Below are 22,991 nucleotides of genomic sequence, written 5' to 3' on the forward strand. Positions count from 1 at the left end.
TATCAAATATCACTTTTTAAAATTTGCCACATTTCCCATGACTTTAAGAGTCATCTAAACTTTAAAGGGGCTACCACGTTTGGGGTGGGGGAAAATTTTAATCATTATTCAATTTATTAGTTAATTAGGTAATGTCGTAATTAACCAATTACCCATATAATTAAGAATTATCTTAAATTACTTAAAATTGTACTTATTTTTTAACTCACTTTTTATAACTTACTATCATGGTCATGTGGTATCATATAAAATAAATACATACACTATAATTTAAAACATCCATGTAAAAACAAATGCATATATTTTTCTCAACTTCTAATTTTTCTAATCTCATAAAAACAGTATAAAATTTTGTATGCTTAATTCTTAAAATGGTAAAAATATAACCTTCTTTTCTTGTGAGAAAATAATTTTTATCTTTACAATAAACAAAATCTCATAAACTTTCTTATATTATGAGTATAATTTACCATATCCGAAAATAGTAATAATAGTAACTATCCAAAATTATGTTTATAAAATTTTTACTAAAATACTTTATTTAAAAGAAAATACCACGTTAACATAACATCTAACGGTATTAAGGTCGTTAAACTTTCGGGGTCTTAATCCTTTCAACCTTATATGGATTACTACGACTTATCCTAATATTAAAGTACGGGGTGTAACATCCTTCCCCCCTTTAGAACATTCGTCTGCGAATGTTAACTCTTGAGATTTACGAAATTTTTCACCAGGGTCTCTTTTGTAAATTAACCCAACCTCTATCTGAAGTCTGGACTATTCACAACTTGTTGTACTTGAGTATGTCGTATCTTCTTCACTTTTACCTTACTTACCCTTCAATCTCGCGTCGTATCTTTTGTTTCTTTCATAACCTCCTTCCACATAAGCGAAAATTATGCCTTAATGCTCTAATATGATACCTGCACCTCTAGTGCATACAAAATCCAGCGAAAGCTTTATACCAACTTTGTACGACTTAGCTCTATGGCACGATTTGGAACAAAAGAAGGGTAACATTTTCTAAATGCCCTATAGCCTCTCAATTATAAATGTGGCATTCAACACATCCATAAGTGAGACTCTACTAGGCACGATTTTATAGACTCCCTAGGACACAACCCGCTCTGATACTACTTTGTCACGCCCCAAACCTAGGGAGGTGTGGCTTGCACCCGATGCCGCGCTGGCCCGAGAGAACCGCTCTGTAACTCATTCTTTCTGTGACCATCGTGGCCCAACATGGAAATAACTCGTAGTGTATAACTGTAAATGGGCAATACTATATCACTGAACCATTTTTCTTAAAACATGAATACATATGGGTCGTCATGGCCTCTAACATACTGTATAAAATGAACCTCTATCTACAAAGCCTCTAAGATTATTTGACATCAAAATGGACAGGGTACAGGCCTATCCATAAGTCTGTAGCAAAATTTGGATGCGATGACTCATAGACTCGGTTGCACTCCGAATGAGGTGGAGTTTTATCGATCCTTCTCTGAAGCAAATCTCGTCAACTATGAGGGCTCGTCAAACCGATTATCTATACCTGCAGGTATGACATACCTGTGTTTCCCATCACTAGCCCGAGGTAATACCTTACTGCCAAAGCTACACATCATCTTAAGCTTTGCCACTGAATCATCACATGCTCCAGATGAGGTATACACAAGAGTACGGAAACCACAGTGATTGCACTGACCCATTGTAATTTTTGTCTTCATGTAGGGAAGATTCTTTTCGTCAAACTCTTTTGGACCTTTTTCAACCCTCGCTAGCATGGAAATGTTGGAACCACCATCAGATCCAGTATGACCTACGCCTAAGATGCCTTTTAGCTCCAAGTAACCTTGTGAACCACATTTGCCGAACCATAAGAAAAGGTTTTTTCCACCCACACTTTCCAGAATTACTTCTATCAATTGTCTGAATATCTAAGTCAACAAGTCTTCCAAAAAAACTTCCAACTTCTTGGAAGAGATTTTCTGACCACAAATGAAGAGGTAATTCCATGAGTATGATCCAAGTGGAAGAAAGGGCCTTTTTTCCCCTTAGAAAAGCAAATATTCGAAGTCTGATCAAAAGAGAAGCAAGACATGCCCCTCTAAACCCAGTTAGACTTTAAAATTGACAGCAATTCTTTTGTCCTCCAAATTCATGCAGTCATGATCACCCTCCAGTTTTACTCCCTGTAGACCTATACTTAAACAATTCGATCCTGCTTAGACTAAAAAATTCGATCCTGCTTAGACTTCTTAATCTTATTTAACCAATATCAGAGACATGGTATAAGATATTCAAAAAGTTAAAGTTGATTAAGGATGCATTGCATGCATACTCATCAACTAGAAACTACAATAAAGATATTGATTGACCATGTTAGTGACGTAAAGCCATGTGAAAACCACGTACATAATATATGTTCATAAAGATATGCAATTAGCTTTTTCATTGCATTACTCCACAATGCTGCCTAATTATTGAATTAAGAACAATCTTCACATCCTCATTGGAACCCAAACGTGAAAAGAAATAAAAGATATTTTTGAGAAAAAATTTAAAATGACAAATAAGTCAAAATAGAGAGCAAAACAAAGAACTGGAAGTACTGGGAACATAATTTTTCCCCGGATTAGCACGATCACGCGTAAACTCAAGTACAAACTCTTCAGTATGTTTAGGTTGAAATTTTGCCTTTGGATATTCAGCAGAAGTGAACTGAATACAATTCCCACGTTGAATACCAACTACCAAGTATCACTTTTTAAAATTTGCCACTTATATAAAGGAAAGTCATTTAAGTGTTTCTGTATTTATTACCACGTGGAGGGAGATTTTTAATCATTATCCAAACTTATTAGTTAATTAGGTAATGTCTCGTTACCCGGTAATTAACCAATTACCCGTAAAATTAAGAATTATCTCATATTACTTAAAATTCTACTTATTTTTTATCACACTTTATATAACTTACTATCGTGGTCATGTGGTACCATATAAAATAAATACATACACTATTATTTAAAACATCCATGTAAAAACAAATGCATATATTTTTCTCAACTTCTAATTTTCCTAATCTCATATAAAGAGTAAAAAATTTCGTACGCTTAATTCTTAAAATGGTAAAAATATAACCTTCTTTTCTTGTGAGAAAATAATTTTTATCTTTACAATAAACAAAATCTCATAAACTTTCTTATATTATGAGTATAATTTACCATATCCGAAAATAATAATAATAGTAACTATCCAAAATTATGCTTATAAAACTTTTACTAAACTATTTTACTTAAAAGAAAATACCACGCTAACATAACATCTAACGGTATTAAGGTCGTTAAACTTTCGAGGTCTTAATCCTTTCAACCTCATATGGATTACTACAACTTATCATAATATTAAAGTAGGTGTAACAAGCTAAAAGTGGTAATACCCCATCATTCACAGGTTATGACCAGCCCTAATGGACTTTATCATCAGCTATCAGAAAAAAGGAAACTCCACAAAATAATGAAACCCATAGCGCCAAAAGAGACCTTATTTTAGCCGATGGTATGGGGAAGAAGCCGATCAAGCTGTTTCTGTTTTAGATCCGGAGTAGCTACCACTTACCAGATTCACCGTTGTCTAAAGTGAATTCCTTTTGTTTCTATTAGCCCCAATTCCCAAACCAAGATTGCACCAGAAACAAAAACAGAGAGGGTATATATGCACAGTACTATATTTAAAGGATGAAATCAGAAAACCCTTAAATTTAATTGATCATTTGCGTCAAACCCTCGAGAATTTTATAGAAACTTCAAGTCTTCATAAAACCAGCCGAAATCAAATTTTTTTTTTAAAACACAATTCTATAATAAGGCGCAAATTATACATACTCAAGGAAATGATCTTTGGTATTACCAAGTAACTAGAGAGACAGGACTAAAGTTGCTGCAACAAATAAATGTAAAACGAAGAAAGCTCTATTTTAAAAGTTACTGCTGAAAATGAGCTCCTTCCAGTTCGAGCCATTACAACATATATCTACAATAATTTAAAACAGTAGGGGCGGAATGAAACCTTAAGCATGCAGTGAGGTGAAGCATACAACTCTTTTTGTATGCTGTCAGCTTGATGATAAGTAGAATAATCCATAACTAGATTACCAAACCTTCAATGACAACTGTGTTGAAGTGACGAAGGACTCGGTCGTTTGTCTCTAACTTCTTCCATAATTGCAAGTGAAAAGTGTGATATGGTTGAAGGAATTTTAGGTCTTCACACAAACTCTCATTTAGCAGTTGCATAATACCATAATCTGCCACATAATTTTTGTTCGCATAGTCCTGTTTGCTGAAACACAAGGGTAGAAGACTTTCAATTCTCTGGCCAGAAAACAAAGATCTGAACATCTTCATACTGCAAGATACAACTTTAAAGACTAGTCTAATAATAACTCGGCTCCAACAGCCTCAGAGTCTTTAACTCCAGTATTTCGCCCTCGATATAAACCAAGCAAAACCATCTCAACTTGTATACCTGATACCTGCTCCGTAATAACTTGTCTCCGACAGTTTTAGAGTCTTCAACTCCAGTAGTTTTGCTCTCAATATAAAGCAGACAAGCTTATCCTTCTCACTCAATTGTATACCTGATACCTGCTCTGAGATTCATAGCTTCAAAATCTCTATGTTAGATACAAGAGCAACTAGGACATTCTCACATATGTTTACTCGAAGAGTTCCTGAAAGCTTATCCTGCTCACTCAATTGTATACCTGATACCTGCTCTGAGATTCATAGCTTCAAAATCTCTATGTTAGATACAAGAGCAACTAGGACATTCTCACATATGTTACTCGAGGAGTTCCTGAATCACTTCTTTGCTGGCTGGATAGCACCTGACTCACTGTTAGCAACTTTGATTAAGAACTAGGATACCCTCACATATGTTACTCAAAAAGTTCCTGAATAGCAGTTTTACCGGAAAGTCCCTGAATCACTGTTAGCAACTTTCCACATATATTGATCGGCTTAATCAATAAGCAATAACCGGGCAATAAAGCAATAGCCCAAATACGAAGCACCAACCACGTGATAGCAATCTCTCACTTAAGATATTCTAGAATTCCAGCCAAAGCCCAACACCTCGGAAGGCTTTACTAAAACATCCAACATAGCTCCCACCACAATGCTTTCTTATTTCCCAGGAAAAAGATGAACAGCCAAACTATAACTATATATATTTCAGAACAATCTAATTAACATAAATACAGCTACTTAATCTATTGCGACACTTTAAGAGGAGAAATGGGCCAGATTGATCTGTTACCAGTTCAGTCGACAAGTGCATGAAGGAACTGATAAGAAGAACCTATAAGCCATCTCTCCCGTCCATAACCAGATGTTGCAGATCTTATGTCGCAGCTAAGACCCCCGAGTCGGGGACGATCTCTGCTAGAGTAATCTTAATTGGTTGCCACCCGGATTGATGTTGTACAAGCCATTTCTTCATGTTTATAACCATATGCAAGATCTGAAGTATTTCGCCTAAAGCAAGCTCCTTTAAGCACATTTTCTTAATAACTGTAGCTGCTTCAAACCTAGTGAAGAATCAAGTAAATAAGCAAGTTCAAATTAGATTATATCAGCCAGATACACACGAGAAACTATCTTTATAGGACCTAACAAAAAAAGCCCGTTTGGCATTATCCTGAACCTAAAAGCTTTTTCCTCAATACAACGTTGTCAAATTTTTAATTGGATGTCCTACAACAAAATGAATACTTTTGAAAACCTCTCCAACATCCACCAAAATCCGATAAGGTTCAACTTAAATGAGATCCCATTACCTGCACTGAGTAGAGCTTATGGCGGCTCTTCCAGCAGAAGATGATAGAAATTTCTGAAGGTCATCCCATGCTTCTTTGGGATATTGTTTCAGATTACAACTAATAGGGTTCACACACTTCCATATGTTCTCATTTTTACCAACATATAATTGCCAAGCACCTGTTTTCTTTGTTACTACCAGCTGTTGTTCAACTGCGCTTGCAAGAGCCTTCTTAACATCAGTATTGCGGTGTTTTGGATCTCCATATTTGATGCAATCTGCAATGTTTGCTTCAGTAGGCATAATCTTCTCATTTTTTAGGGTGTTCAATGCAAGTAAAATGACTCCAATAAGACCTTGAACATACTCAGAAGGTTTTGGGCATCCTGGAGCTCCCCACACACCGTTGAGCGGTCCATTACTGCTATTTGTTAAAGATGATGGTGGTGGTGGAATCTCAGGGCTGGGATGTGTATACCTGTTGACCTCTTTTTCAAGGTAAAATGGTGCTTTCTTCTGCAAATTGTTTCCTTTCTGAGGCCCATTTATGTTAGTATAAGAATTATCAATCTGAGGAGGTTGTCTCAATTCTCCATTCCACGATTGAGAAAAAGGACGATTATGACCATTGTTGGAGTTTTCACTGATTTTTAGCTTACCCACATCAGGCATAGGTATTTGAAGGCCTGAGGAGAAGCCTTGTGCATCAGACCTAGGAGGCATTGGTTGAGAATGATGCACATGCGAATTAGGTGGTAAGAAATTACCAGGTGGAATTACCGGTGATGCTGGGAGGTTGTTTGGCCTTACTGGAGGATAATTATTTTGATAACTGCTCTGTGAGTTGTTTCCATTTGTCCAGGAAGGCTCGAGATTACCAGGACCACCGCTCGACGCAGATATGGGCCCACTGAACGGAGTCCTTGAATTATGAGCTCCAGGCAACTCCACTGAATCATTGAACTGCTTAGGATACCCATATCCTGGTTGATGGAAGTTTGCAGCACTACGATTTTCTTGTGTGCCGGACATTGTAGATGAAGTTCGTGATATATTGGGTTGATTCACACTTTTACGAACTGGTCTACCCTTTTGTTTATTATCGGTACCCCTTCCCCCATTGTTAAACTTCACTTGTGGGCTTTCATGGAAAGTATCAACAGCCTGGCTTATCAGATTGGAATCACTAGATGACGTAGATAATGCGTCTGAAGTGGCTAAAGAACCGTAACTGCTATTTACAAGTTGACTTGATTCACTATTTGTCAAAGGCGGTCCTCCAGCTGAAAGGCTTGTCCAGAGCCATACAGTCTTCGCAGCAGCAACAAGTGGCACGGATGCTTTTTGAGGTTGTGCTAGAAGAATATTATATCTGCGCATGCGTAATTGATGAAGTGCGTTTGAAAAGTCACGATCTCCCGAAATCAACAAATAATTAGCAGGTGCAGGATTGTCAACTGCCCAAAATAACATGTCCACAAGAATTTTTTTATCACTTGCATCTTTGACACCTATACACATTTGGTCCAAAATTAGTCAAAGTTGACTCCAAGCAGTTCTAAACAGATTTAATCAAGCTACCATAAGCGCTAAAAATAAGAATCATGAACACACTGGTTTTCTCTTAGTGTATACACCACCTCCAAATGTTATCTTAAGACTCAGTTAGCTATTCACTTAGTTAACAACCATCAATAGAGGTAAGCTTAATACTTTAGTCAGCTGGCACTGAAAAGGGATCAACCAAATAAGGATATTAGATTAAGATAAGAGTCAACTAAGGAAACCACATATCAACTCCAAATTTTCACTTTTGTACAAAGCTGTAAGGCAGCATATGCGACCAGTCAGACTACAAAGTTTTAACACCTAGCGAGCACTGATATAAAGGACAGCCGGTGCACTAAGCTCCCGCTATGCGCGGGTCCAGGGAAAGGCCAGACCACAAGGGTCTATTGTACGCAGCCTTACCCTGCACTTACCTGCATTTCTGCAAGAGGCTGTTTCCACAGCTTGAACCCGTGACCTCCTAGTCACATGGAGGCAACTTTAAGCAAATATCAATCAATTCAATATGTTTAGAGCCAAAAACATAGCTCCTACTAGCTCAAGGAAATAACTTTCAAAGAAATTTTCTCGGAAAAAATTTATGAATCGACCATGCACTCCTAGTTCATAATACATATGCTTAAATTTTTATTTTTATTTTTGAAAAAAAAAACATCTATTCCATTGTCATCAAAGAGAATGGACTGTGCAGTAGTAACCCACGCAATGACTTAAAATCCTGGATCTGGCTCAGACCACTATTTTGGTTTCTTCACGATTTAGAGAAGATGAGCTCTACAATTACGAAACAAAAGATCAGCAACTCATAACAGTTTTCAATCCATGCTAAACAGATACCAAACACCCCATCCTTGTCACTGGTAGGGCGTTCGAAAAGAAAAGTAAAGAAAAGAACATTATTTCCTTTTATTTTGAGTCACCTAATAAAAATATTTTGTTTCATAAATTTAAAAACTTGGGTATATCATTGGACAAAATGCAATTTTGCATCTGACCGTGAGAATTCAGACACAGGAAAATCAGATCGACACATGCATAGATTCCAAGACTAAGAGTCAATCAAGCGCTTTAGACCATCATAGACACTCCGTTGACTTAAAAATCAGCACCAAAGACAATCAAAAAGCCAAAATTCAACTAGATCTAACAGATCCTGTTCAACCACACAATTTCATTTACCCTCCAACATAGATCAACTCAAGCATCCATCAAATCAACTAAAAAGAAGTCATTTTATCAAAATTAAACAAGCTAAAAACCATGCAAACAACAAAAATGTTTTTTTACGCATCAGTCCACAAAAGTATACCTGCAGGTACATGATTAAGGGCGATTCCAGTACTATTAAGCGCCTGCTGAACAGAAGGAGAGATCTTAGTAGTATCGCCGTAAGCAGAAATTGAAACGGGTCCACAATAGTTCATATTCACAAGAGCAGAACTTATATTCTGAGCAATCGCGTGAGGATCAGATCCTCTAGGTACTTGACAGTTTTCTATATCCCACCACACCGAAATCCTCGCCGTTGAGTACTGTGACTCCGCCGTACCCGACTGTTGCGGCCCTCCCCCTCCGCCGTTCCCGTTCCCGCCGGCACCGCCCATTTCCTACGATTCCTGGTCTTAAAAAAACACACAAATTTAAGTACGATTTTCCCGTTGCCGGAGAAGTGCGCACGATAGCGAGTACCGATGTCTAAAATTTTAGTCTTTTTATGTTGTCTGGTGTGTAAGGTTAGTTGAGGAGTGCGTAGGATTAGAGAGGATATAGAGCGTTGGAAAATAATAAAGGGGTGAGGTGGGGAATGTTGAGGGATGCGTAGTGACTGGGGTGGAAGATTCATGGGGTCCTTGAAATGACAATTTTATCCTTGAATTGGAAAATGAGTGAGTAATAGTAGGAATACTAATTATGGCTTGACTTCCATTTAGAAAAAGAGCTTAGTAGGAATACTAATTATCTGTATTTTCTCTTTTTCTTTTTATTTAAGTTTGATTATTGACTCTATCATTTCAGTAAATATTTTTCTATTCCAGACTTACGTGGATTGCAGTAATTGGATCTCTCAACGTCATTATTTTTTCCATTTCTATGGATGAGAGTGTACCATGAAGAAATATACAAAAATGAAAGCTTCTATGTGAATAGAATTCGTACTTTATTAGGAAAAAAATTATTAGTAGCATTTAATATACTGAGTGTAAATAAGTTTTTTTTCCATTTAACTGAATGTAGATTTGAACAGTCAATGCAACTCTAATCTAAGTAGTGGCAGTTTTGGAATTGACAGAGTCACGAGTGGCTCGACTCGTATTGTTATTGACTATAGTCTCTATCTTTTAACTGTAGGCTGTAGCATTTAAGTTTGATCTTCGAATCTTGGTCTTGAAGTATCATTTACTCTTGAATATGGATTTTTTTTTTTTTGAGGATTTTTATCTAGTTATATTATACTACACTATCTCAATAAATATAATATTTTAAAGAATTACATAAATTTTATATTATTATGGTTTGAGTTATAAAATAAAAGGTAAAGCTAAAAATTGCAAGTTTCTGAAAATGATAATTGTTGATACTATTTATCTAACTCAAAAAAAGAAAAAAACTCTATCCCTTATAAGTTCTTAATCATCTCATTCAATTGACAGAAGACGCCTTCGTTTTGCTCACGAGCAAAATGTATTTTGTTCTATTTCTTTAATATACAAGAAATACCATAAGAATTATTTTTAACATATTAAAAAATAAATTATTATCACAAAAAGTAAATTCAACCGCTACATTTTAATTAATCTACTCTTTTTGTTTTTAACTTTTCATGTATTAAATTATATATATAAATTTGTTCAAGATTATTATAGGATTTTGCAGTTGATGCTTATTACTATATTATAATCGATTTTTCATTAATTTTTATTCATTCCACCTCAAATGCTATTCCTATACAAAAGTCTAATTTTTGTATCTAAAAGTTTGTCAACTGAAAATAAGGGTTTGCTTATATGATGAATTTGGAAAGAAATTGAATGGGATTTATTTTTTCAATTTGTTAATTCAAAATTTTAATATTTATTCTTATTAAAGGAAAAGATTTAATTTTTATTGATTGAAATTAATAATATTAACTCATTACAAGTTTTAAATATTTAACTATAGTTATAATTTTATTTAGAATTATATTTTTCAAGCCTAAAAAATCAATCTAATATTTAAGTTTGGATATTTGTATTTGCAAAGTTATTCGTGTTTTTTAACTATTGTCAATATCCCAACACCTCTCTCTCTTTTATGTTTTTGTAGTTAACTTGTTGAAATTATTGAGGTGTAATTTTCAAATATTATAGTATGAGATAAATTATGCAAACTATTATTAATAATTAATCACTCTCTCATATTTATTTGAAAAGTCTTGCTCATGTCTACAATGGTTTTCATCATTTAACTTTGTGGCATTTATGTTTTTCCTCCTCGTAATAGCATAAGTAACATTAAGTTGGTCTATATAAAGAAAATCACATAAATTAGTAACAATTTTTTAATGCACGTACCACTAATTCTTCCCAATGGTTTGTTGTTGATTTGGGGTTGTTGATAGTTTTTCCTTTCCTTTTTCTTAACAATTTATTTTTTAATTGATTTTAAAGTCCTAAATATTATGATTTCTTACCTAGTTTAAATAAGGAAGAATTTAAAGCACAAAATTTAGTTGATCTAAAATTTCTAAATATTAGGAAATAATTTTAAATGTTGATTTTGTCCAATATGAACTATATTTTAAAGGGGTAAAAAAGGCGAATAACATTTCGCTAATTGCCTTCGTGCTTTTAATATAGTACAGATTAGAAACTTATTTACCTATGTTCTCTATGTTTTGCAGTTTTAATAAGTATCTAAGTTTTTCTTACAACTTGTATACATTGCTTCTTAAAAGGCTCCCACCCCATTATTAGTGTCTTCAATTAAGGGATTCAATTACATCCTTTCCTTTTTTTTCCCTTCTCCTCTTCTCTCTCCTTTTTATTTAAAAATTAAAATCACTTAATCTACATCCAGAATCTCCATCTTCTCTCTTCACCATTGCCTACAGCTTTATATTATTTAAAAATATTTAAAAATTGTATGATAACTGTATCATAATTGTAGTTGAATTGTATCAAATACATCAATGCCTAAAACATAAATGTATCATACTTGTATCACAATTGTATCTAACTTGTATTTGGTACATTAATACCCAAAATATTACCTGATGCAATATTAATAAATTAATATACAATTATCATATTTGTGATACAAATTGTGAAATTCGTCACAAATTCACAACTGCTTGTAATAATATACAATGAATATATAATTCTCATACATTAGTAATACAATTCCTGCAACAATTATGATACATATACAATTATAATACAATCGCGATACATTTCTGAAAAATTATAATACAATTATGATCTTTATTTTCTTCAAGTGTCAATCACAACTCTACACTAATAATTTAATATAATAATATTATAATTGTATTAGTATTGTATCCACAACTTACCCACAACTTGATTGTAGAGAAAATATGTGTAAATTAGAGGAATGAGAGGTGTATTTCAAGTGTAAAGTATCCACGACAAAGGCAATTCTGTGACCGCCTTTGGTTCATAGTTGCCGTTTTGTGTAAATTATTTCTTGGAAGTAAATATCATTCTTTTTGTTGCTTGTTTGTAATTTTCTCCCCTCTAAGCTGTAGAAACTTGCAACCTTGTTCTTGTAATCTCTTTCACTATGGGTTTATTTATTTCAATATAGTTTTGGATGATTGAAATAGAGAAATCGGATATCAAACGCTTTGGAAGAAGAAAGAATTTGCAATTTTGGGGATAATAGTGGATGATTGAAAGAGAGAAATCGGATATCAAAAGCTTTGGAAGAGGAGTGAGTAAGCGAGATTTTTGGGTTAGAAGTAAGGGGGAATTCTTACGGTGGGTAAGTACAAAATTAGAAGATGTTTTTGTAATCCTTTAGAAAAAGGAAAAGAATCTTAAATGTATGGGATTATGTGTAACTGATACGCTATTATTAAGGTATGTTGCATTTCCTCTTTTTTATGGTTTTGTATAAAACTAGTAAATATAGGTATATAAAGTAATTAACAAGGAAACTAAATAAAGGTAGTAAATAGGTTTCTATTATAGTATAGCTAGGTAAAAATTCCATTTTTTTTCAATCTAACACAGATTGATGTAAGCCATTTGGGTTAGCTGATTTCGAGTAGCTGATAAATATTTAAGGTTGAAAATTACTTTTAACTGTTGAAACTGATTTAATAAATAAGCAATTACGCTTTATGATAAAAGTGCTGAAATTAATAGTAAGCGTTTGAAACTCTTTGATTAGAAAATGCTGATAAGCTCTTTTTATGTTAAAATGACTTGAATGACCTTATAACAATTTACACTACTAAAAATGTCATTTTCTTCAAAAATTTTAGATTATACATAGATTCAAATAAAAAATAACCTATTTATCATGTTATTTTAATTATAAAATGATTAGTTAATACCATTTTTTATAAATATAATTTATGTTATGATAAGTATACAATCATAAATTAGAATGGGTGGAGTATAAATTGACAAAAGTTAAGAAAAAAAAATTAAATAATGCACACACTATTTGTAGAGAAGAAGCAAGCACTTATTATGTATTGCTTGGGAGAGAGTGAAATTATACGAGGAGTTTTGTTTTAAAATAAGTATTTTAGGGATAGAATAGTAAATATTTTGATCAAACCTAATGTGGTTATAAGCTTAAATTTGATAAGTTGGGAGAGATCAACTTATGACTTTTGGCTTATTTTTGGCTGATAAGCACTAGATTTATAAAACACTTTTAATTTTTCAATCGTGTAGATAAGCCAAAAAGTGCTTATAAGCATGTATAACCAGCTTATAAGCTTAGCTAAACACCCTCTTAATAGGATCTCTCAATCTCATTATTCTTTTTTTTTTCCTTTTTGCCGCTGGTCGGTTTTTTCAAATACAGTTTTTGTTCTTTTGATTTGTTTTCGTATGAGCGTGTTTCCATGAATAATAGACAAAAAAAAAATGCGTGGAATAGAAAGTCTAAAGAAATTGAACAAATTGACCTAATTAGAGATGCATCGTAAAGTTATAACCATTTACCATTAGTATTTTAAAAGGCGGGAGAACATGATGAGACGTTTTACTTAATTAGTAAGTAATTTTTACAATTATATATGATGGAAATAATATGCTACAAACTTAAAAGAAGTCCAAGACAAAATTACATGTAAACTAGACATACAAATTTTGAGTTACATGAAATATAAATTGAAATACCTCTTTGAAGTGTGTATAAAAGTTGTCCACGAGATCAACCTTCAGTTCCAAGGTCTTATTTTGTGTTACCTAACAGCTTGTTTGGATGGTTGTTACCAGTTGTATCATATCGTATTGTTACTTTAAATACAATGTTTGTTTTGATTGTTACTTAAATTTTATTGTATCGTATCGTTAAATCTGTCGTTACGTAACGATGAAATATGCCACTTTATGTAACGACCGATTTGGTGTGGTCGCATCGTTTCCTTGTGTTTTTCTCTCAATCTCACCCTTCATTATTATTAAATAATTTTATTTTATCATTTACCCTACCTTTTTATATACCATCTCATAATTTTTCTTTATAATATTGCAAGTTTATTCATCATATTACTGGTGCATGATACCATGAAACGACGGCAAAACGACACAATCCATCCAAACATTGTATTCATCAAACGATACAGTACAATACAATACAATACAATACGATACGATACATTATGAAACGATATGTAACAACCATCCAAACAAGCTGTAAATAATTTTTAGACTTTGTGTGATGACCCAATATGTCATCTATGATTTAAACCTAATTTTGTGATCTCAAACCTTTAACAGTCATGTTTTAAAATTCATGTTTTTGGTAAACGAACTTAGTTCGTGTTTTGACGGTCCTGGTGGGTCCGGATGGTGATTTGGGATTGGGGCGTATGTCCAGAATCAAACGGAAGTCCATATCCCGAGATATCGGACTACGTCGAAATTTGAAAGTTGAAAGGTGTGTTTGGTATGAAGGAAAATGTTTTCCAATTTTTCCATGTTTGGTTGGCTTAAATGTTCTCGAAAACATTTTCCTTATGAACTCATTTTCCTCCAATTGGAGGAAAATATTTTCCTTATCAAGAGAAGGAAAAATATTTTTCAAAACTCCTTTTCAACTTTCTCCACCCTCACCAACCCACCCCACACCTACCCACCCCATCCCTCTCTCCAAAAAGGTTTTTTTTTTTAAATTTCAATTTTTTTTCGTCACCACCCACCCTGCTACCCTCTCCACCCAGGGCAATTTCTTTTTTTGTAATTTCAATTTTTTTTTCTATACCACCCACCCCCACCTTGCCAACCCCACCCCACTACGCCCCACCCCTACCCTGCACAAAAAAGTTTTTTTTTCTTTTTTTCTTTTCAAATTATTATTTTTTCGTTTTTTTGCACATATCACCCCCCTTGAAATTTTATTTTTTTTAATTATTTTCAGTTTTAGTTTTTTCATCTTTAGATTTACAAGTTCCAAAGTTAGGAGTTCAGAGGTTTATGTGTTCGGAAGTTTACGGGTTTAGAAATTATAAAGTTTACGGGTTTAGAAACAATAAAGTTTACGAGTTAAAAAGTTTGCAGTTTTGAAAGTTTAGCGATTCAGAAGTTTATGAAATTTTTGGGTGTCACGACCCGGATTTCTCACCCTCGGGGGTCGTGATGGCGCCTACTAGTGAAATCTAGGCAAGCCATTGTTCTAATTACTTAACCTTTTTTTATATATTTTAATCCTTTAACAATGGTGAACAAACATCATATAAACAATGGAAATATAAAGCGGAAGACTGAGACGTAACAATTTAATAATGATACCAATGCCAATCCATAACATAAGCTACCCAGAATTGGTGTCACAATATCACAGACTGTCTAGGAATACTACAAATAAGGGTCCAAAAGATAAATATAACGTTGTCTCTGAAATACATAAAAGAAACAGAATGGAAAGATAGAAGGATATGTCAATGCCTACGGACGCCTGCAGAACTACCTCGGATCTCCTGATGGACTGAAGGCAGCCACCTCACAGCGGTCCAAAAGCTGCAGCACTCGGATCTACACACAGTGCAGAGTATAGTATCAGCGCAACCGACCACATGTGTTGGTAAGTGCCTCGCCTAACCTCGGCGAAGTAGTGACGAGGCTAGGACCAAACTACCAAATAAACCTGTGCAGTTAATCATATACGGCGGAAAAATAAAAACAGATATTTACAGTTAAACATAGAAGGGGGAAAGCATGCTGCGGGGAGTATTAGATAACAACATAATACCAATAAAAGAAGGTAAAGAAAAACCATAATTCAATTGCTAACAGGAATAAGGAAAACAAGCAGAATATTCACTGTCATTTCTTTCTTGTTGCGGCGAGCAACCCGATCCCAAATCATGTAATACCGTTGTGGCGTGCAATCCGATCCCATTTCATATAATACCATTGCGGCGTGCAACCCGATCTCATATCATATATTACCGTTGCGGCGTGCAACCCGATCCCATTTTATATATTACCGTTGCGGCGTGCAACCCGATCCCATTTCATATATTATCGTTGCGGCGAGCAACCCGATCCCATTTCATATAATACCGTTACGGCGTGCAACCCGATCCCATTTCATATAATACCGTTGCGGCATGCAACCCGATCCCATTTCATATATTACCGTTGCGGCGTGCAACTCGATCCCATTTCACATATTACCGTTGCGACGTGCAACCTGATCCCTTTACAGTTGCGGCGTGCAACCCGATCCCATATACAATTCAATATCAGTCATAAAAGAATCCCGGTAAGGGAACAAGAGTATAACAACAACATCCCGGCAAGAGAGACAATATCATAAACAATAACATCCCGACAAGGAAGACAATATCATAAATAATAACATTCGGGCAAGGGTACCAATAATGATAATCAGCAATAAGCATGAACAAAATCACAACGGAGTCACAACAATTACAATACGAGACTCACGGCATGTTTGACACCGACGTATAGATACTCCTCACCATGCCTATACGTCATACTCCACAATTAACAACACATAGCAAATAAGACACAACTCCTAATCCCTCAAGCTAAGGTTAGACCTAACACTTATTTCGATGCCACGAACACAATTCAAGCCTCAACTACCGCTTTACCTCTTGTTTCCACCACCAATTCGCTTGTCTAGCCACAAGTTATTTAACTATATCAACAAATGCTAAATGAATCAATTCTAATACATGAAAATAGGTTTTCCAATGATTTCCCCAAAAAGTCAAAAATCGACCCCGGGCCCACATGGTCAAAACCTGAGGTTCGAATCAAAGCCCGATTACACATTCACCCACGAACACCAATATATAATTTGTTTTGAAATCGGACCTCAAATCGAGGTCCAAATCCCCAAAATTTGAAAATCCTAAGTTCTACCCAAAACACCCAATTTTCTCCATGAAAACCCTTGATTTTGAGTTGAAATCATGTAAAAAGATGTTATAAATTAAAGAAAATGAGTTAGAAATGACTTACAATCAATTTGGAGGAGAACTTTTCTTTAGAAAATCGCCCAAGAGAGTTTAGGTTTTGAACAAGTTGTAAAAATGGTTGAAATCCTGTATAAAATTCATTTAGCAGGTCTCTGATGTCGCAATTGCGACCAGGGTTCGCAATTGCGAACCCTTAAGAAACCTGCTTCCTTCGCATTTGCGAAGGTATTGTCGCATTTGCGATATCGCAATTGCGATAAAGGTGTCGCATTTGCGACTTCTGACATGTACTGAAGACTTCGCATTTGCGAAGTATATCTCGCATTTGCAAGGTAATGTTGGCCCTGGGTTCTTCGCATTTGCGACAAAATCCTCGCATTTTCGAACCCTGCTTGCATCACAATTGCGATGCATGTTCTCGCATTTGCTATATTAGAGGCCTGCTACACACCTGCAAGACACCAACAATTCTCCTAAGTCCAATTACACTCTGTGGCCTATCCAAAACTCACTCGAGCCCTCGGAGCTCCAAACCAAACATGCACCCTAACCTAAAAATATCATACGGACTTGCTCGCGCAATCAAATCATTAAATAACCTCAACAATTACAAGTTTAACATCAAAATCAAAGAAAATCTCAAAAACTTTCAAAGTTTCAAATTTTACAACTAAGGTTCCAAATCACGTCATATGACCTCCGTTTCTTACTAAATCTTACACGCTTAACTTAAATGCCATATAAGACCCGTACCATGCTCCAAAACCAAAATACGGGCCCGATACCATCAAATTCAAACACATTCAAATTTCTAAAAACTCTTATAATTTCAGTTAAATAATTTTCTTCAAAAATTTATTTCTCAGGCTTGGGACCTCGAAATTCAATTTCGGGCATATGTCATAGTCCCATATTTTCCTAAAGACCCTCCTGGACCGTCGAATCATGGGTCCGGGTCTGTTTACCAAAAATGTTGACCGAAGTCAACTTAAATTCATTTTAAAAGCAAAATTTATCCTTTTCACAGATTTTCACATAATGAATTTTCGAATACACGCCCGGACTGCATACGTAAATCGAGGTGAGGCAAAAGAAGGTTTTAAGGCCTCAAAACACCGAATTTATTTCCACCTCTAAAACAATCGTTCGTCCTCGAACGGACATAAGAAGGAAGTACCTGAGTCGGAGAAAAGATGGGGATATCGGCTCCGCATATCGGACTCGGACTCCCAGGTCGCTACCTCAACAGGCTGACCTCTCTACTAAACACGAACAGAATGGAAACTTTTCGATCTCAATTGACGAACCTGCCGGTCTAGAATAGCTACCAGCTCCTCATCATAGGCAAGTCCTTGTCCAACTGGACAATGCTGAAGTCTATCACGTGAGATGGATCACCGTGATACTTCCGAAGCATGGACACATGAAACACTGGATGCACGACTGATAAGCTCGGCGGAAACGCAAGTCTGCAAGCCACCTCTCTCACTCGATCAAGAATCTCAAACGGGCCAATGAATCTAGGGCTAAGCTTGCTCCTCTTCCCAAATCTCATCATGACCTTCATAGGCGACACCCGAAGCAACACCTGTTCGCCGACCATGAATGCCACATCATGAACCTTACGGTCGGCATAAAACTTTTGTCTGGACTGAGTTGTACGAAGCCTATTCGGAATGATCCTGACCTTGTCCAAGGCCTCCTATACTAGATCTGTACCCAACAACCGAGCCTCTCCCGGCTCAAACCATCCAACCGGCGACCGAACCGCCTACCATATAAAGCCTCATAAGGAGCCATCTGGATGCTCGATTGGTAAGTGTTGTTGTAGGCAAACTCCGCTAAAGGCAAAAACTGATCCCACGAGCCTCCAAAGTCAATGGCCCAAGCTCGAAACATATCCTCCAAAATCTGAATAGTACGCTCGGATTGTCCCGTCCGTCAGAGGATGAAACGATGTGCTCAACTCAACCCGTGTGCCCAACTCACGCTGAACTGCCCTCTAGAAATATGAGGTAAACTGCGTACCTTGGTCCAAAATGATGGACACAGGCACACCATGAAGACGAACAATCTCCCAGATATAGATCTCAGCTAACCTCTCGGACGAATAGGAGACTGCCACAGGAATGAAATATGCTGACTTGTTCAGCCTATCAACAATAACCCACACTGCGTCGAACTTCCTCTAAGTCCGTGAAAGTCCAAGAACGAAGTTCATAGTGATACTCTCCCACTTCCACTTAGGAATCTCAACCTTATGGAACAAACCACCAGGTCTCTAATGCTCGTACTTTACTTACTGACAATTCAAACATCGAGCCACATGTGCAACAATATCCTTCTTCATCCTCCTCCACCAATAATGCTATCGTAAATCCTGATACATCTTAGCGGCGCCTGGATAAATAGAGTACCGAGAACTATGGACCTCCTCTAAAATCAACTCTCGAAGTCCATCCACATTAGGCACACAAACTCGACCCTACAGCCTCAAAACTCCATCATCTCCTAATGTAACCTGCTTGGCACCCCCATGTTGTACCGTGTCCCTAAGGACACACAAATGAGGATCATCATACTGCCGATCTGGGATACGCTCAAATAATGAAGAACGAGCGACTGTATAAGCTAACACACGACTGGGCTCTGAGACATCCAACCTCACGAACTGACTGGCCAAAGCCCGAACATCCAAAGCAAGCGGTCTCTCGCCGACCGGAATATACGCAAGACTGCCCATACTGACTGAATTCCTACTCAAAGCATCGGCCACCATATTGTCCTTCGCCGGATGATATAAGATGGTGATATCATAGTCTTTCAATAGCTTCAACCACCTTCTCTGCCTCAAATTTATCCCCTTCTACTTGAACAAGTATTGCAAACTCTTGTGATATGTGAACACCTCACATGACACGCCGTACAGATAGTGCCTCTAAATCTTCAGGGCGTGAACAATGGCTGCTAACTCCAAATCATGAACCGGATAGTTCTTCTCATGAATCTTCAATTGCCACGAAGCATAAGCAATGACCTTGCTATCCTGCATCAATACCGCACCAAGTCCAATATGAGATGCATCATAATAAACTGTATATGGCCCTGAACCTGTAGGTAAAACCAACACCGACACTGTAGTTAGAGCTGTTTTGAGCCTCTAAAAGCTCGCCTCACACTCGTCCGACCACCTGAATTGGGCACCATCTAGGTCATCGGGGCTGCAATAGATGAAAACCCCTCCACAAATCGACGGTAATAACCCGCCAATCCCAAGAAAGTTCGGATATCTGTAGCTGATGCGGGTGTAGGCTAGTCCTTGACTACCTCTATCTTCTTCGGATCTACTTGAATACCCTCTGCTGATACTACGTGACCTAAGAATGCTACAGAACTCAACCAGAACTCACACTTCAAAAACTTAGCATACAACTAACTATCTCTCAAAGTCTGAAGAATAACTCTCAGATGTTGCTCATGCTCCTCCCGGCTGGGGGAATAAATCAAAATATCATCAATGAAGTCTATCACGAACGAATCCAAGTAAGGCTTGAACACTAGGTTCATCAAATCCATAAAAGCTGTTGGGGCATTTGTCAACCCAAATGACATCACCAAGAACTCATAATGCCCGTACCGAGTGCGGAAAGTTGTCTTAGGGACATCGGATGCCCTAATCCTCAACTGATGGTAACCAGATCTCAAGTTAATCTTCGAAAATACTTTGGCACCCTGAAGCTGATTAAACAAATCATCAATCCTCGGTAATTGATACTTATTCTTGATTGTAACCTTGTTCAACTGCCGGTAAACTATACACATCCTCATCGATCCATTCTTCTTCTTAACAAACAACACCGGTGCACCCCAAAGCGAGACACTAGGCCTAATAAAGCCCTTATCAAGCAAGTCTTGCAACTGCTCCTTCAATTCTTTCAACTCAGGCAGGGCCATACGATATGGCGGAATAGAAATGGGCTAAGTGGCCGGAGCCAAGTCAATATCCCTATCGGATGGCATGCCCGACAGGTCTGAAGGAAACACCTCAGGAAACTCACGAACGACAGGCACAGAATCCATAGAAGGAACCTCAGCACTAGAATCACGAACATATACTAAATAGGCCAAACACCCCTTCTCGACTATTCGCTGAGCCTTCATATATGAGATAACACTACGGGTAGAATGACCAGGAGTCCCTCTCCACTCTAAACAAGGCAACCCAGGCAAGGCTAAGGTCATAGTCTTGGCATGACAATCCAAGATAGCGTGGTAAGGTGATAACCAGTCCATCCCCAATATGACATCAAAATCAACCATGTCCAAAAGTAATAAGTCTACTCGGGTCTCAAGACCCCCAATCACAAATATACAAGAACGATGCACACGATCTACCACAATATAATTACCCATCGGTGTAGACACATATACAAGAGCACTCAAAGAATTACTAGGCATGACCAGATACGGTGCAAAATAAGATGACACATAGGAGTATGTAGACCCTGGATCAAATAGAACTGAAGCATCTCTACTACAAACCAGAACAGTACCTGTGATAACGACATCGGAAGCCTCAGCCTCAGGCATGGCTGGAAGAGCATAACATAGGGGCTGGGCCCCACCACTCTAAACTATATCTCTAGGACTACCTCCGGCTGGCTGGCCTCCACCTCTAGCGGCCTGAGCTCCATATCTAGTACCTCTACCTCCACCTCTAGCTAGCTGAGCGGGCGGTGGAACACTCGGTGCCTGAATCATGGCACGGGAACCTTGGTGCTAAGAACTACCCGATGCTCGAGGGTAAAATCTAGCAATATGCCTCGTGTCGCCACAAGTAAAACAAGCCCTCAACTGCTAGGACTAACGAACCTGAAAACTCTGGAGCGGAGCTGCACTGATAGGAGCTGACGGTGCATTATAGGACTGCTGATCAAAATACTACATGTGAGAACCACGGCCACCTGGAGCACCATGAGAAGCCTAAAGTGCTGAATGAAATGGCCTGGGAGGATGGCCCCTACCAAAAGAATCCATACCTCTAGACGAGGCACCACTGAACCTACCAGAATGACAAGGTCTCTTGTCAGACCCCTGACCACCCTCTGTGATAGAACCATCTCAACTCTCCTGGCCACATTGGCCGCATCCTGAAAAGAAATCTAGCTCCCCGTCTCCTTAACCATCTGTAATCGAATAGGCTAAACGAGTCCCTCAATGGACCTCCTCTCTCTCTCTCTCAATAGGAAGTATAAGAAGAACATGACGGGCCAAATCAATAAACCAGGTCTCGTACTGAGTAACAGTCATAGAACCCTGTTGGAGACGCTCAAACTAGTTCTCCCTCTGAGTGATAGGAAGAAACTTCTCCAGAAATAGCTGAGAAAACTGATCCTAAGTTAAAGCTGGTGACCCAGCTGGTCTTGCCAAACAATAATCTCTCCACCAAGTCTTGGCGGATCCAGACAGAAAAGTAGCAAAGTCGACCCTATTGGTCTCCATTATCCCCATGTTCCTAAGAACCTCATGACAACTGTCTAAATAATCCTGGGGATCCTCGAAAGATGCACCGCTGTAAGTGGTAGTGAAGAGCTTGGTAAACCTATCCAATCTCCAAAAAGGCATCAGCAGACATGGCTGGCCCCTCTCCGGACCGTGCCACAATACCAGGCTGAACTACCCCAACTGGCTGAGCTGCTGGAGTCTGAAACTGGGGAGCCATCCGCTCCGGAGTGCGAGTAGTAGGAGTCTGGGCTCCTCTTCCAGCCTGAGAGACGGTTGGTGCTACAGGGAGCAAGCATGCCTGGGCAACACTCTCCATAAGGCCTTCTAGATGGACTAGAGCATCCTGAAGTACCGGGGTGGCGATGAACCCCTCTGGGACCAGAGTTGGCCCCACTATAACTGACTAGGCTAGAGCCTCCTCATCGAACTCAACGTGAGGCTCCGCCACTGGAGCTGCTGC

General features: G+C 37.5%; 1 protein-coding gene across 1 annotated transcript; it reads right to left on the reverse strand.

The window, feature by feature from the left end:
- Nucleotides 1-3,883: 3,883 nt before the first annotated feature.
- LOC107796831 (uncharacterized) lies at nucleotides 3,884-9,227 on the reverse strand. Its single transcript, XM_016619653.2, has 3 exons — nucleotides 8,705-9,227; nucleotides 5,846-7,337; nucleotides 3,884-5,596 (listed from the first exon to the last, which is right to left on the reverse strand). Exons 1-3 carry the CDS (start codon nucleotides 8,997-8,999, stop codon nucleotides 5,410-5,412), a joined length of 1,974 nt encoding a protein of 657 aa, XP_016475139.1. The 5' UTR covers nucleotides 9,000-9,227; the 3' UTR covers nucleotides 3,884-5,409.
- Between the last annotated feature and the right edge of the window lie 13,764 nt (nucleotides 9,228-22,991).

This window comes from Nicotiana tabacum, chromosome 7, assembly GCF_000715075.1.
Source record: "Nicotiana tabacum cultivar K326 chromosome 7, ASM71507v2, whole genome shotgun sequence".
NCBI lineage: Eukaryota > Viridiplantae > Streptophyta > Magnoliopsida > Solanales > Solanaceae > Nicotiana > Nicotiana tabacum.

Coding starts and splice junctions, on each gene's coding strand:
- LOC107796831 (XM_016619653.2), bottom strand. CDS start 8,999: ATGGGCGGTGCCGGCGGGAACGGGAACGGCGGAGGGGGAGGGCCGCAA. Junction 7,338..8,704: donor CCTTAATCATGTACCTGCAG/GTATACTTTTGT, acceptor AAATGTGTATAG/GTGTCAAAGATGCAAGTGAT. Junction 5,597..5,845: donor ATAAGCTCTACTCAGTGCAG/GTAATGGGATCT, acceptor ATTCTTCACTAG/GTTTGAAGCAGCTACAGTTA.